At 38.4% G+C, this 22,841-nt stretch overlaps 1 protein-coding gene across 3 annotated transcripts in view; it reads left to right on the top strand.

Moving 5' to 3' along the window:
• Positions 1-22,841, top strand: part of SLC9A9 (solute carrier family 9 member A9) — a 679,861-nt gene that overhangs the window by 305,472 nt on the left and 351,548 nt on the right. For all 3 annotated transcript variants that reach the window (XM_082713071.1, XM_082713070.1, XM_082713072.1), the window contains one exon: positions 12,866-12,971. In XM_082713071.1, the coding sequence (XP_082569197.1) occupies positions 12,866-12,971 (106 nt within the window). The remainder of the gene's footprint in view (positions 1-12,865; positions 12,972-22,841) is intronic.

Genomic DNA, 22,841 nt, shown 5'->3' with positions numbered 1-22,841 from the left:
GTATCATATTTGGTAGAGAAGTATTGTATTAGTGTTGCTATAGAAAAAGGGCAACAGTGAGGGAATATTCAGGGACTTTTTTTTTTTAATGCTTTCATTGAATTTCAGGAATCAAAAATTACACCTCTGGGAAGTCCAAGGATATTAGACAGAGTACTTCCCATCGAAGGCAACAGGCTTCTGGAGACTGCAGAGTGACCAGCCATTTTCACTCTGCAATATGTTTCAAGCCTGCATACAGTGTTATTTAACAGAACTCAACTTCATTTTCTCTGTCTATCCAATTCCATATTAAGTGCACTGGGATAGTATCAGTTTAAAAGCCTCTACATAAACCTAGGTCTATAAAGCACCATCATATAAACCCAGATTCTATTCTTGAACAAATTTACTCAGAAATAAAAATAACAGCTTAGATTTATATTGTGTATCACTTTTAGAGAACTCAGACAGCTTCCACACACAGCACTTCAGTTTTTCATGTAGTTTTCTTAAGTGAAATAATTGGGTGCAGAGAATGTTTTGAATTTTGTTAAGATTTCCTAGTAAGTTCAAGAAAGATTGATAAAAAAAAAAAAAAAGCTTCTATTTCCTTGGATAACTAGACTATGTTTTTGCAAGATACCAACAGCCATGTGATCAAACTATGTTATTGACTTCAGCTAATTTGCAGCTAGTTCTAAAATCAGTAACATCTTTATTCTACCCATCAAAGCAATGGTGCACTTGAGTCAATATTTAGAAGCAACCCAAAGCCACCAATTGGCAGCAAATGAAAAGCTCCATTTGAATTTTCCTGCTTGGGAGTATGTCATCTAGTGATAACAACCATTAACTAAGTGTGTACACATATATCATCTAATTTGATCACCACCACAGTCAATTATCTCTATTCTAATAAACTGAGGTTCTAAATACGTAAGTGGTTTATTTAAATGTACAAGGCTTGTACGTGCCAGAGATGGGAGACAAAGCATGTCCAATATTCTTTTTTTCTAGACCACTGCTACTTCTCAAAATAGAACAGTGATGAGCCAGTTAGGCTCAACACAAAATGAAATTCTATAGTCAAGTTCTTTTTATGATTAATTTCACTTAGCGAACATTTATTCATTACCTGCTATGTAGTAAGCCTTGTGGGATTAGTTGAGGAAGTGGCAATAAACCAGACACAGATCCTGCCCTCAAGAAGCTCCAGTCTAAAGGGGACCTTAGGGCACATGGGTGGCACTGTTAGTTAATCATCTGCCTCTTTGTTTTGGCTCAGGTCATGATCTCAGGGTCTGTGAGATTGACCCCAGCTTTAGACTCCATGCTCGGTGTGAGTCTGCTTGAAATTCTCTCTCTTTCTCCCTTTGCCCTTTGCACCCCCCCCCAAATAAATCAATAATTTTTTTTTAATCTTTAATGGGGGCTGTAGATACAAGTTAAAAGATAAGGCAATGGTAGTTCAAGCAGCACAGAGAAAGGGCCCTATGGAGCCCTGGACCACTCTTATGGGAGGGGACTGAGAAGGTTTAGAGCCTCCCTCACCTTAAGCCGATATTTTGCCTGAAGGAGAAAACATGTCATTTGGAGGAACCAGGAACCCTGTTTCTCTCCTGCAAGAGATGGCTATGTAAGTAATGTAAGTAAGACAATATGACCTGTTCAAACTTAGCAAGATCTCCCTGGGATCAGATACCACAGAGGGTGTCCCGACTTGATTATCCTAGAGGTCAGTGCCAAGGCAAGGAGGGAGCATGCACTTGCTATTATAACAACTCTCTCCTCACTCATGCAGACAACAATCAAACTACAATCATTTATCCTATACTTGCTGTTGTGCAACTGTTGATTTCAGTCCCGCACCTAGCTTACATCAGCATAATTAGAAAAACATGTACACTCTACATCTGGAGTCTTTAGTTTGGAGTTTGAGTCTAAGAGCCATAGAATTTTAGTTTTGGAAGGACCTTAAGAACAAACTCATTCAAACTCATTTTTAGATGGGGACCCTGAGCCTCCAAAAGAGAAAATAAATGCCTAGTGAACAAGAATTAGGTATTCTTTCCAAGAGCTGAAATTCAAGGGGCAAATTGTGTGAGAGAGAGGTAGAGAAAAGTTTCCATTACTTCTCTGCTTAATAATATCCATTTGTCTCTCTTGAAGTAATTTTTGAGGGTAAAAGAAACACACAGGTAGAAGGTATCATTCCATCTTACAGTAGACAAACCCTCTGATGGTTTTTGATGACATGAACAGCCATCATACCACCATTAATCGAGCTACAATTTACCAGAATCATTACATAAATTATCCCATTTCACTGTTATCCAAAAGCATATGAGGGAGGGAATATTTTTATCTCCACTGTACTGGCAAAGGTTACTGAAAGCTTAGTGAGGTTAACTAGCTCAAGATCACCAAGTTTATTTGCATCATAGCTAGGATCTGAACACGGGTTGGTTTTACATCAGAGTCAAGTTCCAACCCTCATCTCTATTGGGACAAAGTTATAAATAGCAAGGTCTTAGTTCAAAGGTCTCTCTTCAGATGTTGGAAGCCCAGGTATAGAAAATCAGCTCCACAGAACATAACTGGAGAAGGTAATAGATGGCAACCTACTATATAAATGCTTTCAGGATATTGAAAGTGGATAAAGCAAGACTCCAGGTGTTCTGAGAATGGGATTTCAAGAACACACTGAAAAACCATTTGAAGCAATTCAACAGCTCCATGGACAGCTGGGGAACAGCTGTGGCTAACAGACCTCTCTGGCTCGCTGCTTTGGGGAACAGAATGGCTGTTTAAATGAAAGCAGTTCATTCCCGGCAATACTCAAAGACAGACCTGCAGGGCAGAAGTTTTGAAAGTCAGTGTCCAGGCCACACGTTCCATTTATGTGCTAACAAAGATGTTGAACATTGTGGCAAATTGGATTTGGAAATTTCTTGGTGAGTATTTCCTTAGACAAGAAGCTGTCTGGCTCCCTCTAGGGCTCAGCTTGGCTGACTGAGGTCAAAACCACGGAAGAGTAAGGCAACTAGAGTCAGTTTGAAGATGGCACTTACTCTTAGGGTTGTGTTAAGTGCAGAGTTAGCACCTGTAGTGCCCTGAAAGTGAGTGCCTCCTTAAGAATGAGATGCCCAGAGGAGCCAGGAGAGCACCCACTAGTAGTCAATTGGGATTGGGTGTTCTGGCCCTACATAGCCTCTCAGTGGCCCCTTGCTATAGAATTCCTTGCAAAGTGGCTTCCCTCCTAGAACATGTCCAAGAAAGGACAGAGACTGACCTTTTACCTGGGTACTATGGATAAAAACATTGTGTTGTTCAATATATTATTTTGAACTGAAATGGAGACAGCTTTTTATAACAAGTGCTGCCAGGTCAGTGAGTGGGCAAAGAAGTGACTGGTAACAGTGGCAGAATACAAGAGAGGGAGGAGCTTGTCTATTCCTCAAGGAGTTAGCTACATGGTGCATGACCTTCAGGAGCCATTCATTCATTCACTCATTTAGTCAACAAAATTACTTATCTACTGTTCGCCAGAAACTATGAAAGGCATCAGTGAATATGTAGATGAACAACTGATAACCAGTGATGATCAACTTTTTCCCAAGAGAAAAAATTCAGAGAAAAATTAAAATGTTTGCAAGCTATTTCTCTGTTTTTTTTTTTTAAAGCTGCTTTCATAAAAGAAAACACATTTATCTACAGTAAAACTTCTGCATTCTTATATTATTTTCCAGTCCAGAAAGGATTACCATAGAGGGCTAAAATTTCAGATATGACAAAGCTAGTTCATGCTGCAATATCTGATATAATATAGCACCTCTAGAATTGTTTTCTTTTTCTTTCCTTGACTGACCTTGTAAACTACTGAACTGCAAAGTGTGGCTTGCCTCTTGATATCATATCCTCTAAAGTTCAGAGATCTTCCCACTGCAAATAAGATAAATCACAACATTTTTTAACACAAACGAAGAGTTTCTTGGTTGGTAAAAATGCCATTTCTGAGTAATTCAAGAGTAAGAGCAGCAGATTGACTGGAGCTGGCTGGGGGTTGGGGAATACCCACAGTCAGCATCGGACACACAGTTGGTGCTTAATAAGTGTTTGTTCCAGCAGAAGAACTCCAGATGGAGTTGTCTTGGCAATGGCTGGATATGAGAGTCTGTAGTTGACAGAGAGAAGGGAATGGGCTAGAAATTAAGATGACTGGGTTTGGATGAGATTGCCCAGGACAAGTCGGTAAAGTGAGAAGGGAATTGAGGAGGTATTCCTGGGCAGTGAATTGGTTTGCTAGGGATGCCATAACAAAGGACCACAAACAGCTTAAGACAATACAAATTTATTATCTTATACTTCTATAGATCAGTAGTCCAGGTTGATTCAACTAGGTTCTCTACTCTGGATCTTACAAGGCCAAAATGAAAGTGTTAATTGGCTAGCTCTTAAGAGAAAGCTGTAGGAAGAATCCACTTCCAGGCTCATTCAGGTGACCAGAAGCATCTGTTCCTTGCAGTTGTGGAACCAAGGTCCCGTTTCCTTGCTGACAGAAAGCTAGGGACACTCTTGCCTCTTAGAAGTCTCTCTTTGGCCCTGGTAGGTCATCTGCTGCATCTCAGAGTCAGCAACAGTGCATGGTCTTTCTCACACATAAAATCTTCCTTTTTTAAAGTCTCTTTTCTGCCTTCTCTTCAGCTGTATCTCTCTGACTCCAGGTAAAGAAGTTTCTGTGTATTTAAGGTCTCATGTGACTCGGATCCACCCATATAATCCAAGATAATGTACTTGTTTTAAGGTAAACTTAATTACGTCTGCATAGTCTCTTTTGCCATATAAGGTAATACATGCACAGCTTCCAGACATTAATGTATAGACTCCTTTGGGGGACATTATTCAGCCTACCACACAGAGTGATGACAGGAATGAGTGGATTAATGTTATGATATCTCTCCTCATGTCTCTTTTCCCCTTTCTCTGTCACATGCTCAGTGCTGACTCTTTTCAATATTACTTTTGTTCACTCTTAGCAGTTTTGCTAATTTCCTTAGAAAACAAGACTATTCACCCTTCACTTTGAAACCTTCCCGTATTTTCTTTCAGGGTTCTGATTCACAAGTTGAGAAATGATAGTATATGACACTATTTGTTTCATTTTTTTTTTTGTAGCAAGCAAAAAATTTGTTTGGGAGGCCCACTTATTTGATGTGACTGTGATCATGACTAATACAAGTATCTCTTTCCTTACAATTGTTAGATTTAATGGGTCACAGTGATATCTTTACCTCAAAGTGTTGATTTCCTGGGACTCGTCCAAATTTTAGCGGCTTTATGACTCCACTGAGCTTTTCTCTGAATTCATTTAGTGATTTGTAGGCAAACCCTGTCTACCATGTTCATGTTTTAAATGGCAAAATGCGTAAGTAATAATCCTGATTAGAGAATCCTTGTATGATGGGGTGAGGCATCCTCTCTCAGATATTGGGCACACTGCAGATTCCCCATTAAACTGCACCATGGCTCATTAAACACCTTTGGTGAGAAAATTGGGTCTTCGTCAAATGTTTATGTTCTGTGCTAATGTTAAATTTAGAACATTCCTGTTGTAGGTACCTTTGGGAAAAATTTTAAAGTACTAGCTAAAGTGTCAGCAGATTTCAGCCCATAAATTCCCAAATACAAGATCTGGAAAACGTCCCTCAACCCCAGGTTTATTCCCAGGTTTCTCTCTTTTCAATCTTTATGTATTTTATTTATTTTCCTCTTCTCAATGGCAAATGTCATGATCTTCAGATGGTATTTATATACTCTCAGTGACTTCTAAGGACCTTACTTTTGGTTTTTAGGCACAAGAGAAAGTAAATTATTCTGGAACACCATTCAGCCTATTTAAAGTCAAGGAAGAGATGTGTGATTGTCAATGTTTTGGTTATGCACCTACACACTGAAGAAACAATCTCTGTCCACAAAACACTTACATTAAAAAAAAAGGGACTTAAATAAGTACAAGTACTAATGACAGAAATGTGATTCCAGATGTGTACTAGTGGAGTTAATGTGAAAAGAATAATTTTTCTCATTTAAGAGTTCATAGAAATCCTCTACGTGTATGCCAAAAGAGTCAGCTTGTTACTGTGACAAGAGATAATAAGATCCAGGGAGGCTTACTCAACAGGAATCCAACATGAGAATTAAGTTCTGCAGAAAATTATTTGAGGGACTATTTTTTTATTTCTTTACAAGATGTTGCTTACTTAGCTTAATGCATAGAATATAAGTTAATTCAATACATACAACAAATGACTTAGGACAGTGCTTCTCAAACTTTTGTTGTCGCAAGCCCTTTACAACTCTTCAAAATTAGGGAAAGACCCCGAGGAGTTTTTGTTTATGTGTGTTATATCTATCAATATTTACCATATTAAAACTTAAAAAATTTAAAAACATATTTTGTTAACTGAAAATAACAATCAGGGGCACCTGGGTGGCTCAGTGGGTTAAAGCCTCTGCCTTCGGCTCAGGTCATGATCTCAGGGTCCTGGGATTGAGCCCCACATAGGGTTCTCTGCTCAGCGGGAAGCCTGCTTCTCCCTCTCTCTCTCTGCCTGCCTCTCTGCCTACTTAAGATTTCTGTCTGTCAAATAAACAAATAAAAAAAAATAACAATCATAGGGGTGCCTGGGTGGCTCAGTCGGTTAAGCATCCAACTCTTGATCTTGGCTCAGGTCATAATCTCAGGGTCATGAGACTGAGCTCTGCTTTGGGCTCCATGCTGGGCACGGGGCCTGCTTAGGATTCATTCTTTCCCTCTGACCCTCCTCCTGCCCCCTCTCTAAAAATAATTTTAAAAAGAAAGTAATAATCATAAACCATTTATATCCTAAATAACATATTTTATGAAAAATAAATTAATTTCCAAAGCAAAAAAAAAGTACTAAGAAAAGTTACATTGTTTTACATTTTTTAATGCATTATAATAGAAGATAGTTGGATTCTCACATCTGCTTCTGCATTCAATTGCACTATCCCTCCTCAAATAGCCCCTGGAAAATTCCACTGTACACAGATGAAAGATTAAGAATGGAAAATGCAAGTAACATTTTCACATTACTCTGAAAATGGATTTGACCTTGGGGATCTTCCTGAATAGGTCTCAGAAACCCCCTGGGATCCCTAGATGATACTTTGAAAACATTGCCTTGGGGCATGAGGGCTTATTTCTCCCAAGGATCGTTGGTGAAGAAGACTATATTAGTGTGATTGCAAATAGTATTTTCTCCACTACTAACTCCGTACCAAAATGATATATCATATTGATGGCCAAAATAAAATTAAGTGTTTTAAAGGCTAAATCATTCATGATGTTTTATGTAACTTCTCATTTGGAATTACCTCAATGAAGTAACTTCTAGTGATTAGTTTCTAGATCTAGTATTGTTTCTCTGATCTATTTTAGAAGGCTGAGTTTTCTAGTTGTATTTCTGGAATATGATTAGCAGAGCTTGACTGGCAAATCCAATTTATGTACTGATTCTGCTGCCAAGTCTCCACTGAGAAGGTTTAATCTTAAAAAAAAAAAAAAATCCAGTATTTCAGACTGTATTCAGGATACCTCAATTTTTTGGAAGTCTCTTCTTGAAATCTCACTATGTGCAATATTTTAGAAAAGTGGGCAAACTTTGCAGGAGAATTTCCTCCTCCATCAACCCTCTGAAGGGAAAGAAGAAAATACATTTTCACAATACTCACTTTGGAATTGGAAAAATGCTACCTTGTTTATGAGAATTCCAGGGTTCTCCACCTGCCAGGTCTGACACAATTCTGCTGTGCAAGCCTGAGATATTTGATTCTCCATGTGTTGGGGACAAGTGTCATACATACTGATTTGCACAGAAAACCACAGAGAGTACTCTCCAGGGAAAGTCAGTCAGCAGTTTGACAAGACTGAGTGATAGCTTAGAACAGGGATAAGAACTATTGTGTGAAGTTGTTCATGGACCCAGGCAGATCTTGTGCCAGTTTGCTGAGAGCTGCTGCATTAAAATATCTTTTGAAATTTAAATTCCTTGTAAAACACCAAAAAAATATGGGTCAGAAAACTGCTAATCGAGATCCCAGGGAAGGGACTGTTATTAAATCACCCCAAAGACTTAGAAGTGACTGAAAGATAAAGAGCATTGGGAAAGTGGTCAGTTACAACACTAGCAGTAAAAAGAAAGAAAGAAAGAAAGAAAGAAAGAAAGAAAGAAAGAAAGAAAGAAAGAAAGAAAGAAAGAAAGAAAAGGAAAACAACTTTTAAGAATCAGCATATGGATGTATTGATGGGATCCAGTAAGTCATTATCTGTATTACAGGTCCAGTTATGCTTATTATATTTGAGATGAGAAAATGTTAGTTTTGTGCTATAATAAGGTTGTAGTGGGGGATAAGACTCTTGGTATGATGAAGAAATTAATCAAAATATATTAATTCGTTGTTGGGGCTTTTCTCTTGAAGAATGAGAGTTATCCTATATATGATCTTGGAAATTTTTCATAAATTTTTTCATAAAACTTGAATCATTCTGGATATTTTCAACCCTCCTTTAGCCTCTAATTCATGCGTTGGTCTTCTTGCTCTTGGCAAATGATCTCGCTTCACAAGAAAACAACTTTTTTCAACCCTGCAGTTGTTCTCTGTCTTCTCTTGACCTTGACCCAGCAGTTCCCCTTCTTTTTCCTGTCTTCAACCTCTCTTTCTTCTGGCTTATTCTGTTCAACCTATAAATTAGAAATCTAAGAGGAAGTCTCACTTGGCTTTTTACCCCATAGGCTACTATTTTTTCTCTCTCCATCCCTCATCACCAGCTTCTTAGAAGTGCAGTCCACACCACTGCCTCATCATTCATGTTTGCTTGATGCAGTTATTTATTTTTCTCAGATTTGATGATGTTTGCTTGATGCAGTTATTTATTTTTCTCAGAAATCTCCAATGATTCAATGGTATTTCTCAGGCATCCACTACTCTCACCTGGAGTGCATGTTTGTGTGTATGTTTGTGTGTATGTCTGTGTGTACTTGTCTATTTAAACATAAGCTTCTATGTGCGTGTATCCCTTACTACCAATTTGAGAGACAAAGTGGGTTTCTCTCTAGCTAAAAAGTCAGGGAGAGAGAGGGTGTATGGAGGAACAGGAGCCCCAGATGAAGTGTTGGAACTTGCCACAAAGAGATAAGTGGAACTAAAATGTGACAAAAGCAAATAAGACCAAATCCCTGCTAAAATCAAGAAGTTTAGAAATTGGATTTTATCTCCACCCCTTCCTATCTACATGGTGTCCAGGGTGTTCTCCCTCCTCATACTCTCAGAAGTCTCATTGCTTTTTGGCCAGTCTTGGACAACCAGGTTGTCCTTACAAACCCAACCAGGTATGGGCAGAGCTGGTGTGAACTTGTCCACCACTGTTCCAAGAGATTGTCTCCTGGGAAGGTGCCACAGAGTCTTGGACATTCTGTGTAAGAACAAGTCCTGCCAGTGAGCTAATTAAATGAATTTCTTTAAGAGCTCCAAGCTTAGCAGCAAGAGTGGGTTGCTAATTTCCTGACTCACCTATTCAATTCATTTGTGGTCCCAGCAAATATTCCATCTTGTAGGATACACTGCCTGGCTTTATTTCGAAGCTGTTCCTTTTCTTTACAGGGTAGATAGGAATGTGCAAAATAATAGCTTTTCTCTTTTGTGTGGGATATCATTTATGAAGTAGAGTTCAGTTCTTTGTGCAAAAGGAATTGTGGGAATGCCAAAGCAGTTTTGAATAAAACTAGATATTCAATTAAAAGTCTTTCTCTCCAAAAGCCTGAAGTTCTTACTGGAAAGATGAGTTCCTCTCAGCACAGAGGGGACCCCATAACTGAGGAGGTGGGGGGAAGGAACACAGGTTTTTCTTCCCAATTTGTGGGCCTAGAACGTCTCTCTGGGAGTGCAGATGAGCTGCAAGTCAACTTCAGAGCTTAGAAATAGAAGTAACTACAAAGACAAAAGTCAACAATAAAGCTGCCATGATAGAATTTTGTACTTTATGAATAACTTTACTTTTATTCCACAGGATCCTGGGGAAAGGAAAATGTTGTTAATTAACAGCACCCCCAGGGACGCCTGGGTGGCTCAGTTGGTTAAGCAGCTGCCTTCGGCTCAGGTCATGATCCCAGCATCCGGGGATCGAGTCCCGCATCAGCCTCCTTGCTCAGTGGGGAGCCTGCTTCTCCCTCTGACTCTGCCTGCCACTCTGTCTGCCTGTGCTCGCTCTTTCTCTCTCTCTCTCTGACAAATAAATAAATAAAATCTTAAAAAAAAAAAAAAAAAAAACAGTACCCCCTCAAGATGAAGCCTCTTTGTTTTAATGAGATACAAGGTCTTGACTCTATCCAAGAAGGAGAGACATTACTTAGCAGAGATAATTGCTACCTTCCCCTCCTACCACTACCTGCAAAGACTAAGGGTTGGAGCAAATGTGAACACCTACCCACTACTAGAGAGTACATCTCTGCCATTTTGCCTATCATAATTAAGGACTTATTCAGCTAGAATAATAAAATTTATTCTATCTCTGGCAAAAGGGGATCTAATTGTTATGCCAATTCATAACATTTTATTTCTGGGGTCTCTTCTATCCCAAAGCTGGTTTTTGAGTTCAATATTCCTTCCTCCAGGATAATTTTCAGTAAGTAAAAATCTATCTACAGAAATTCATGATGAATGTGGTTTCCAGCTGACTTGTTCTTGCTTAGGGTCAGGTTTGGCAAATATACCACATGTGTTTTTCTTGCTTCTTTTTCTCCATTCACCCCTTAACTATAAATGTCCCTAAGAATTTTTTATGAACCCTCTTCTTTGTCTGTATACTTTGCCCAGGTGCTTAGCTATTCTTTTAGCTTTATGTTTCATCTATATGTTTATAACCCCCAAATTCGGTCTTCTGCCTTAACTCTTTATAGTTTCAGCCTTTTGTTTCCAGCTTTCTTATTGAAATTTCCATTTGAAATTCAACCTTTTTAAGTCAACATGTCCCAAACCAAAGTTACTGGATTCCCCTGTCCACAAACTAATTTCTCTTATGCAGCCCCATCCACTAATTGTCTAGCATTGAAACCCGGAGTCACTCCTTGCTACCTTTCAAACACCAAGACTCATCAATTCTCCGTCCCAAGTATCTTAGACATACAGTCTCTCTTGCTATGTCCTTTCTTGACATTACCTTTTATATTCACTCATTAAAGGCTTGCTATATTGTAGGGCTAGTGACACACAAGGGAGATAAAAATCAATGAATAAGTGAAGTACAAACCACCGTGGCCAATGACCTATCAGAACCCAGGATGGTGGATGTGCTGGGTGAAGCAGGATGTACAGGAGTTTGTGGGTCTGACTCTAGGATTCTTTCTATCTCAGTACAGCTCATTTATTGGGAGAACATTTGGGAAAGCCTCAAGCCACATGTCCATTCTGCCCTCTGCCCTGCTGCCTGGGCTTTATTTCCAAAACTAAAATCAGATTGTCTCTCTTCTGATTAAAATCCTTTCCTAGCTCCCCACTGCAGCAGAACAAGTACCAAACTTCTTGATTCTACTTACAAAACCTTCCAACTCAGCTTTTGCTCCCCATAGCACTATTCTTTTATACAACATAGTTACTAACCTCACAGTCCATGAAAAAGGAAAGAACAGAAATGAAAATGCCCACTCTGCCTTAAAAATTTACCATCAGTATCATTCCCAATCATCCTCTTTACCCCTTTGGCAATCAACTCAATAGATCATTTTCCTAATGATTGCTTTTCACACTTCGCATAACTGTTTCAAGTATCAAGACACTGAATGGTTTTGATGAACATAGATAATCAGTGTGTGATTATTTACTGTCCTAATGTATGCTCCAAGGCACCACAGACTATGTGTGCATAGAGTAGCCATGCAGCAGGCTGCAAGAAACAAGTTCTCTGGTCCTGCTCTTAAAAACACAGGGCTCATCTTTATAGATGAGTATAATCTTTAAGAGGGAAGGAGAGTCAGATACTGGCCACCTCTCCCTTCACAGGAGTAGGCCGTGTAACAACATTCATTCATTAATGCATTTATTCACTCAGTCATCCGTGCATCAAACACTGAGCATTTGCCAAGTACCCTATGTTGCAAAGATGTGCCCTGTCCCCAGGGAGCTCAGTGTCTTCTGTGATAAGTTTTGTGATTTGATTCAAATATGGGGACTAAAAAGGAGTGAGCCAGATTTCTGCTGAGGAATTGGGGTCCTGGGAGACACTTAGGGAGGTTTTTAAAAATTGAAGAATGGGGTTTCGGGAGAACAAGAAGTCGTATGTGTGAGTCTCTATGTGCGCATTTAGGGAATGGGGAGCATGGTAGTTCATGGATGGGAAAGAAATTGCTGCTCTGAGAAAGTGGATCAAAATGCAAAGTTAATTTTAAAACTACATGATTTCAGTGATTTGGGGGAAATTATGGCAAGTTCAGTGTGATTTGAGGCAGGCAGCAGTGGGTGAGCAGGGGATACAGGGGCAGATGCTGGAAGGTAAGCAGGGTGCAGATTATAGAATACTTGGAGTGTGGAGCGCAAACTTTCTCTGTAAGCAGTGGAAAGCCCAGAGAAGTCTCTAAGCAATGGAGTGGCTCGTCAGATTTCTTTCTTTCTTTCTTTCTTTCTTTCTTTCTTTCTTTCTTTCTTTCTTTCTTTCTTTCTTTCTTTAATGAAGGTCCAATGTGGATACCAAGGATGGATTTGAGAACATGAGCATTTAATGAATCCTTTCTAGAGGTGACCATAACCACGGACAAATCCATGGCTGTGTTTTAGCTAACTTTGCATGTTTGGGTGTGTTTCCTCCTAGTGACAGTGCTGGCCATTTTCCATGAACTGCACGTCGACCCTGACCTGTACACACTCCTGTTCGGGGAGAGCGTATTGAATGATGCAGTGGCCATTGTCCTCACATAGTAAGTATCAGAACTTGGCCTCTGTTTTTTTGACCATGTGAAATATGCTTCCAGTTGGTGATAATTCCTGGTGGCTTTAAAGTGTCTTTTCTCTTATGTCACAGAGATGTGGCAATTTCTCATTTTTAAGCAATTGCTACCACAGAAAATCTCTAATAATGGGTATAATTCATTAGGTACCTAATTTTTAACATTTTAATGAGTTTCATGTTTCCAACCTATTACAAGATACTACTCAGGGGGTAACTTCTTTTCCTCAGGTGCATATATTTAGCTAATTCAATTAGAATTCCTAAAACGAACATATGAGCTTCCCTCATTTCAAATCATTATCATTTAATTTTTTCCTTTATACAAACCATTTTCCAATAATGGACTACTGCTAACCATTGTATTTTTAGTAAGTTTGACAAATTGGAGACAGAAACTGAGAATCAGACTACTCTTTATTTCTCAGTGCAGATGTAATGTGTTATCAGAACACACACATCTTTAAAACCTCATGTGATATGTGAAACTAATGGAACTTCGACTAAATGCTAATGTAATTTTCCCATGATCCTGGAAGAATTTTCTTTTTGAGATGGGAAGTAGTGCTCTTTCCTCACCTCCCCTTTAGACACTTGCCATTTATATTTAATAAATGCCACTTTGGTGGCTTTCAGTATGTCAGAGGTCTCTTCTTGGTTTTAGATTAAGACCAACATTTTGGGCAACTGTCAAATACCCCAAAGGAAAATAGCTATCTGACAATTAAATGTGACTATAGGACTCAATTCAGGGTGTTAATCACTTCAAATGCATTTGAAAATGTATTATGAAGTAACAAAAGATGTTTAAAAGCCTAATCTCAGAGTAGGAAACAACAGAACAGCACTACTCTTCTGCCAACTCACATTTCTTAAGGCTGCCAACCAAAGTTGCCAGTGAATTCAGCAACTTTTAAGCAAGGTCTTCAAATAAACTTGTATTTCACCTGGCCCTGAGAGGAGGCTTTCCTGTATTAAAGGAAAATATTGGTGAGTGGAAACTGAGAGCAAAAGCCATGGCAGATTCACAAATGCTAACGGATGCTTTTAAAGAAAACACCAAGAACGATTAATTAGGACATCAGGAATCTCTGTCCAAGAAATAGGAGTATTAAAGGAACATTTGGAGTAAAAGTTGTTTATATCTGCTGAGTCCCTCATTTTTGCCTCCTGGGCTGCCAAGTTGTAAAAGGCCAAGCAAAACGAAACCACTAAAGCACAAGTGAGCTTGGGAAAGAGTCACACAGCTACAACCAGGGGAGAGTTTGGCCTTTCCACTTTCAGCACCATCATTCATAGTAGTTTCCCACTAAAAATAGACTCCAATGATGAAGGTTGATGCCGTTGTGTATAGATCTCAGGGGCATTTGAAACAGTCTATTTATTATCTATTCAGGTCAATACATGATTATTATGGCAGTGCCTTTTCTCTCACCTACTCATATATTGCATGACTTAAGAAGTGTTTCCCACCGTGGCAGGATTTCTTCCTTACTAGGGTCAAGACACTTGTCATTCTAGCCAAAATCCTATGTTTTCTAAATTTGGCAATTGCGGTGTCATAGAGTGACCCCAAAGAGTTCCACCTTTAAAGTAAAAGGAAAACTAAATTAGAAATAGTTGGCGTGGAAACTTCCACACATTCAAACTCTAGGCTCTTTCTTATACCTGGTGCATCTGGACCCCACTAGCCTCTTCCTGAGCTCTACTGAAAGTGTGTACCTGCACCATCCTGGATCTGCACTATCTGTTCTCCAGCGCTACCTGTGGTTGGCCACATCCTCCACCCTGTGCAGTTTTCCACAATGTTGTACCCTTCACTTTGCTCACTTGCTTATGTGCTTTTTAAACTTAGTTTCCAGCACACGTGCCAATCTTTTTATATACCTATTTACATACATACATATTCCCTCTCCTTTTTATGCACCGTCACCAGATTCTTTAATCCAACTACCTTCTTGCTTCCTTAGAAAAGCCCTATTTAAAAGTTTCGCATGACTTTCAGACCAGAAGTTCAAACGTTTGTCTCTTCACTTTCCTCTTCCTTCATGTGAAACTGTGCATAGCACCCAGACACAACTCTCTGCCTGGTAACTCGTGCTTTACCTGCACAGACTTCACTCCTCCTCAGCTTGTTTCTGCCTAATCAGGTCTTTCACCACCTCAGTCTCCGTCTGGAACCATTAGCCCACATGTTAAGTCCCTAATCTAGCCCTGCATGAACCTTTATCAATTCCCTTCCAGCATAGCAGGGCAATCTTGGGATTACACTTGTATTTGCCTTTTCTTTTTTTTAAGATAGTAACTTCTTGAACACAGAGTCTATATGATTGCAATACATATTAAAAGAAAAAATGAGGGGTGCCTGGGGCGCTCAGTTGGTTAAACATCTGACTCTTGGTTTTGGCTCAGATCATGTGATGTCATGGTTCAAGGGATGGAGCCTGACATTAGACTGTGTTCCCAGTGGGGAGTCTGCCTGTAGATTGTCGCCCTCTGCCCCTCCCCCCACTCATGGACATGCTCATGCAGGCACATGCATGCTCTCCTTCTCTCTCCCTAAAATAAATAAATACATCTTCTAAAAAAAAGAACAAATGAAATCCCTTTTGTGTTTTCCTCTTCTTAGTTCTATCTTTGTATAGTTTTGAAGTTTAAGCATAGTGATAAAGCTCTTCTTGTATCATGGAAAAGAAAAGTTATGCACTTTGATATGAGATCAAGTTTAATGAAGAACTCAGATCATCAACTGCTATGGCCCTTCGTACTACCTCCAGAGTTCCTTTGGGATGGCCACACAATGTCATTTACATTCCCATCTCCCATCATTAGATATTCCTGTTTAATATTTCAGTTTTAGTATTTTTTAAATTTTAATTGTTAGTATTGTGACAATACTGTGTTCTAGCATTTCATTCAAATACATAGTAATTTAGCCACATTTTAAATTAAGTCAACTTTTCTGTGCTAGTCTAAGAAGCCAATGGGAAACTATGATACTTTTTTTAGGTTAAATGTGCTCTGAGTTTCAGACAACTAACATATAATCGAATTTGATGACCACAATTCTTATATATGACAGCAGGTGGTAGATGGTATCCCTATGGCCTAAAATGATCCAGAATTTTTCACTTTAAAATGAAAGTAACTCTATTTAACAAAAACATTGAAATTAGCTTGTCTTTCTCTGACCCATACTGTCATTTTAAGTATGTAGGGAATGCCATGCCCAAACACGTAGAATGTATATTGGTTCATAAACGAATGAATTCCACATGATGGCTTTGCATTTCTAAAGACTGTTTAATAGGCTATGAAGGAAGGAAAAAGACATATTGAAGAGGTCTTGAAGGATGTGTGTTTTTGAATCCTGAACAAAGACATTACTTTCAGAGGCAATATGGTGGAGTACGAAGAGTCCTAGATTTAAGTCAAAAGAGCTGATGTCAGGATTGCTGTGGATTAACTGTGCAGTTATTACAGTTGACAGAAAACCAACACAAACTGTTGTAAGCAAAAAGGGAATTTGTGTTGGCTGATGTGACTGAATAACAGGAGTAGAAATGGCAGCAAAGGACTCACTGAAATGAGCAGGAACTCTTTTTTTCCTCAGCTTCTTCAGGGTTAGCTCCCCTACCTGGTCCCAAGCAGGCTGCCAATATCTCTGAGGGCTGTACCTTACTTCAGGAGAATGAAGTAAGCATCTTTGTTCCATTATTCCCAGTCCAAATCTTAGTCCACCTTACAGATTATGATGCCATTTCACACCCACTGTGGCCAGGGGAATGATCTGCATTCATTAGCTCAGGTCTAAGTCACATGCTTCATGGGTTTAAGAATGTACATATTTTCAAATAATAATAATAATAATGTACTCATTTTCACTTGGAAGCATATGTACTAATCCTGGGGAGAGGTGGGATATTGCGCAGAGTGATATTGCCACAAAAAAGAAGTGGATGTGGGACAGAAACAAAACACAACCAAACCTAGAAGACCACAACAGTGACTACATGGTTATAAACTCTCTGTACTTATTTCTTTACCTGTGAAATATAAGAACAGTTGTTCTATATATATTACAAAATTATTCTGAGCAATAAATAAAGCAATATAGTTGGACTCTATAATCTTTAAAATCAATGTGATCTATGCTATATAAGGATGCATATAATTTATATAACCATTTATATCAATATCTTTCATTCTACTTACAAAGATCTCTTTGCCTTCATTAAAATGACTAAGGATAGACCTGCTTCTAGTGAAGCATTCTTTTATAAATATGGCATTTTATGATCCAAGGAATAATAGAGAATAACCATTTTCACATGTGATTTCCCCCATTAAGAATGAAGCACTTAGTTAAGGCATACTGTCTAAAGTTGATAAATCAAGAAATGGAGGTTGAAATATATTACTAAAAGTTATAAAGTCACTCACAACCAAAATTGATAATACTCCTGGGAGTGAGTTAGAAGAGGGGAGAGAGAAAGGAAGGGATAAGTTAACTCAAATGTCACATCGCTCATAATAATAAATCAATATATACTATGTGGATTTGATAAATTAAGAAAGGGAGGTATATCCATATTATTTGGTCATACGACAGTCATCAGAAGAACAAAAAACCTAAATAGTTAAAGGAGATTCTTTTGCTTTGTAGAACTCTGATTTATACAAAGGGGGGAAATGTAATATACTCTTTATTTTGTGTCTTCTTATACTGTTTGAATGTTTGCATTTGTAGTATCTATTTGTATCTATTTAAAGTGTTCTTTAGGTGATTAAGATATCATAAGCAGAAACGAGAAAAGAAAAGCCAATTTATTTAATGGCAGCAGAGTCCCGCAACCCTACCAAGCCAGAGTCACTACAAGCAAATGATGAAGAATAAACCAATGAAAGTAGTTTCAACACACCTGTTGATAAGTTGATGGTCTTTATAATGCACTTGATGAATTGTTAATCACCTTAATATACCAAATGAACTAGTTATGTTACTTTATGTAAATTACTTAACGTCCCTGTGTCCAGACGTCTTGTTTATAAAAGAGGGCTGGTAAAAGCACTCACCTCATTAGGCGAGACTGAACATAAAACACCTAGGATAGGGCCTGACACATAATACTCAATAAGAATTAGATATTAGCTGCTGATATTACTGCCATTATCAGAGACCAATAAGGAAAAAGTAAACATGGCAGAAAAATGGGCAAAGGAAATAAGCAGGTAATGAAGAGAGGAAATATAAATGACCAGTAATACTGCTAGATAAGATCAGCTTAACTACTGACGAAATAAAACAAATTATTTTTTGATAAGCAAATCTTCAAATCTCCAGAAGTCATGAAAGAACAGGCATACTTCAGGTAAATTGGAATTTGAGGAAGTGGGAACCCTTCTACATACTGGTGAAAGAGAAAACCAAGGGAACTTTTACAAAGGCAATTGGCATTACTTGTTAAGAATTATGAGAGTATGTTAATCCTCTGATCCACCTATTGCATTTTTAGAAATTTATCCTAAGAAGGAACTAAGGGCTTATGTAACTTTCTCCATGGAGATGAATGCATTGATTTGCACAAGAAATTGTACATAAGTTATTAGTTGGTTGAATAAATTATAACACATTAATATCATGTAATCCTTATGCAGTCATTTGAAAAATGATATACAAAAATGTATTCATGTGAAAAGATATTCACATTTAAGGAAAGTAAGAAATTTTAAAATGTTATATACACTAAGACCTATTTTGGTTAAAAAATCACAGCCAAGGGGCGCTTGGGTGGCTCAGTGGGTTAAAGCCTCTGCCTTCGGCTCAGGTCATGATCCCAGTGTCCTGGGATCGAGCCCCGCATCGGGCTCTCTGCTCAGCAGGTGGCCTGCTTCCTCGTCTCTCTCTGCCTACTTGTGATCTCTGTCTGTCAAATAAATAAATAAAATCTTTAAAAAAAAAAAACACAGCCAAATTTGTGTCAGTCTGTGAGCATATATATAATTATAACGTATTATAAATAAAATTTATATATAAATTCAAAGAGGTAGGATCATAGGTGATTTTCATTTTCTTCTTTTGGCATATATATATATATATATATATATATATATATATATATATATATTTATTAGAAATAATTAAGCTACTTATGATCCACTCTGATCCAAAGAATCCTCCATAAACATACTTAAAAATAGGCAATCTTCACTTAAATACAGATTCTAGGGCACCTGGGTCACTCAGTCAGTTAAGCATCCAACTCTTGATTTCAGCTCAGGTCATGATCTCACGCACTCAGTGGGGAGTCTGCTTCAAGAGTCTTTCTCTGTACCCCTGTCTCCCCTCATCTAAAATAAATAAGTAAACCTTTAAAAGAAATAAAATAAATACAGATTCTATAAAGGTTTAAGTCTAAAATTTTTTCTACCCATGAAAGAGCAGAAAGAGGTTGTTGAGTGTTCTCAGCCATTTATCTGCAAAACAGAAATATTGCCAATATTGTATTGAATGATTTACTTGTGAAATAATTCCACAATGTACAGATGCCTCCAGATTTTCTTAGAGCTAAAAGAAAAACCCCATTAAACAGCTGGCCCTTGGATGACAATAAATACACACTAGGTGCCTTTGTTCCCTTATAAGCAAATGCTTCTAAGGAAATTCAATGTAGATCATCAAAAAGTAGGGAGAAATAGAGCACTAATTTTCTCTTTTTAAATAAGAGTGTTATGCTGCTTAGAGGTTCTTACTGGAAAATGTCATTTAAAGTGTGATACTGGTGAATGCTTGGCACTTAGAGTGACTGACATTTTGAAAGACCACACTTTTTATATCCCATGCATCTTAAGCAACATTTAACATGGAAGTTAATGGGATGGCTGTGAAACTCAAAGAACCATGTGACTAAGGAGAATCGAGACATCTATCAAGCACCCATTCAATAAAAATGTTCTGAGCATCTGTATGTACCAGACATTATGCTGAGCGTCGATGATATAGATGGATAGGTACAGTCACTCGTCCTTGCCTTCAACAGCCCCTCACTAAAATAGGCAAACAGTAGCTGGTAACTATTTAATTTAATATGTGCACAAACCTTGCTCTAAAAATCACCCCAGAAAGTAGTTATGTAGGGTTGGTATAGAAACATATATCACTAAAGAAATTCATTATTTCTCTTGGTACCATCTTCTCTAGATTGCAGGCTCCTTGAAGGCAAGTTCTATCTTTCTCCATCCCCCACAACACACAGTTAATTATTTGGAAGGTTCTTAAATAATTACTGAAGGAGCAAGTAAGTATACCTTTTCAGATGAAGGTAGAGCCATTTTACTAATCCTCTCATTAAAATCTACTCCAGAGGATGGATGTTTAACATTCTTTATACTGCTTCTTCTGAATATTTGAAAAGCTTGTTAGCTACCTTCATTAACTCAACTTCCTCTCCCATTTGACCCGTAGTTGTAAACACAGAGGTGATAAAAAGGTGTCTCCTTTTGATGAGAATAAACCAAAACTGTTATCACAACCAGAAAGTATATTTCTCACGAATCTGCTTAACTTAAAAACAAGTTTCTTATATCTTGACACATCTTTCTGAAGGTAATTCACTTTGATATTTGCCTTGGAAACTGATCATCAGCATGAAACACATTTATTTTGATGCCTGTCTAGATACTGCTGTGATATATAATTTAAAAAAAAAAAAAAGTTAAGGCCTTTTTTTGCCTAAGAACTCCTTGTTCTGGCAGTCAATTCCTGCTGACTTCATTTTTTGGACACCAGGTGGCATCACCTAGCAGGAATGGGCGGGCATCCTGGCATCCTGAAGAAGTGGCTAGGAGGCAGAGCTCAGCTGACCTCCAGCTTTAAGTCTGAAAGCCAGTGCTTGCTACCTACACACCTGCTTGCTCCTGTGGCTGTTTCTTTTTTTCTTATTCCTGATCCCTGGTTCCTGTTTCCTGGCTATGACTCGGGCATCTTTCTACACTAGCTCCTGTTCAGATTACTGGGAAGTGACCTTGGTTTATCCTGTGACTCTCTGTTCCTTGTCTCTCGGATTAGATACAATGTTCGCTCACTGCTTCTCCAGAAATCAGCCTCATGACTTAGAACTTCCTTCACTTGGTGTCAAGCCATGCATGACAAATTGATCTACCAAAATAAAGAAATAGAAGAAATCCATATTGCTGCTTTCTTATCTTAATTCCATTGTACTTTAATTCATTGGTATATTAGTCAGATGTAAGTGACAGAAATCCAATTCAAATTAGCTTAGGCAAAAAGAATTCATTGGCCTCTTCAGCAGGGGCTGGGTTAAGTCTGGGCAAGCCAGGTTTCAGGGATTCAAGGATGTTTATTTTTTCTTTTCTATTTTCTATTCTTTCCTTTTTCTTTCTTGGTTCTGAATTCCTCTTAGTGCTAGCCTCACTCTTTCCTGGTATAAATACATGACTTATTCTAACAAACAGAAGAGGGTGGCTAATGGCATCTCCAGGCACATATTGTTCTATTTCAAAGTAACATTTCATACTCCCAATATTTGCATGTCAAACACAGAGAAGGATTCGGATTGGCTCTGCTTATATCAAAAGATCACCCCAAGGCCAATCACATTGTATTTCAAGGGAATTAATGATGATTGGCCAGATCTGAATCATTTCTCCATCCTTGTGGCCAGTGGCATGGAATCTATAATTAGAAGAAAGTGGCTGGAGGGCAGGTATAATGGGCATCCCAGAATAGTAACTATGGTATTTCATGATAATAAAATATTCAGAACATGGTGGATTAGAATAAAGCAGATAGGCCATATGCCTTATAAACTGAAAGAAATGCTTTGTTTGAAAAGGCAAAAAATTCTTTTCTAAATGTAGAGTTGATTTTTAAGAAAAGAAAAGGAAATTCCCAAGTGTGGGAAACAAGAGAGAAATCACCTCCTGTGGGAAGCTACCACTGTCAGTGGCCATAGGATTTTGTGTAGGCTATAGACCCAGAAGTTTTGGAGTTGGAGTCTTAATTCCATGTGGAAGTGATGGAAGTCAAATCTTTTTGAATAAAGCCTGGAGTCCAAAGTGCCCCCTCAGTCACATGGACTATGTTCACCAGCCTTAAGGAATCATGAGGAAACTTGCCATCTAAGTGGAATTTGAATCACAATCCCTTATCTTGCAGTTGTGACAGAGGAAATAGAAGCCAATAAATTAATACAAAAGTTTTCAGTACTATTGAAATGACTGCCCCAGTCTCATTTCTCTTTTCTTCCAAATATGCTAAACTGCTTTGAGCTGAGACTTTCTTAACCCAGGCACATGGAAGTCCCACGGGGGGGGGGGGGGGGGAACCAAAACCACAATTTTTCCTGAAAATAAGCTCATGGTAAGAGTTGGCAGGCCACAAAGGGGAAAAAAATCCACCATAAAGAAAGGCCAGGAAATAAACAAAAAAGTAAATCAGAAGAACAAGAACCTTACAGGACTAAACAAAAGTTTCAAAAATCTGAGAACAATTAACTATGACCCTGCCATTGCACTCCTGGGTATTTACCCCAAAGATACAGCAGATGTTGTGAAAAGAAGGGCCATCTGTACCCCAATGTTTATAGCAGCAACGGCCACGGTCGCCAAACTATGGAAAGAACCAAGATGCCCTTCAACGGACGAATGGATAAGGAAGATGTGGTCCATATACACTATGGAGTATTATGCCTCCATCAGAAAGGATGAATACCCAACTTTTGTAGCAACATGGACCGGATTGGAAGAGATTATGCTGAGTGAAATAAGTCAAGCAGAGAGAGTCAATTATCATATGTTCTCACTTATTTGTGGAGCATAA

Source organism: Mustela nivalis, assembly GCF_964662115.1.
Source record: "Mustela nivalis genome assembly, chromosome: 1".
In the NCBI taxonomy this organism is placed as follows: Eukaryota; Metazoa; Chordata; class Mammalia; order Carnivora; family Mustelidae; genus Mustela; species Mustela nivalis.
Note: the sequence above shows the minus strand (reverse complement) of the source record. Positions and strands in the feature narration are given on the sequence as shown.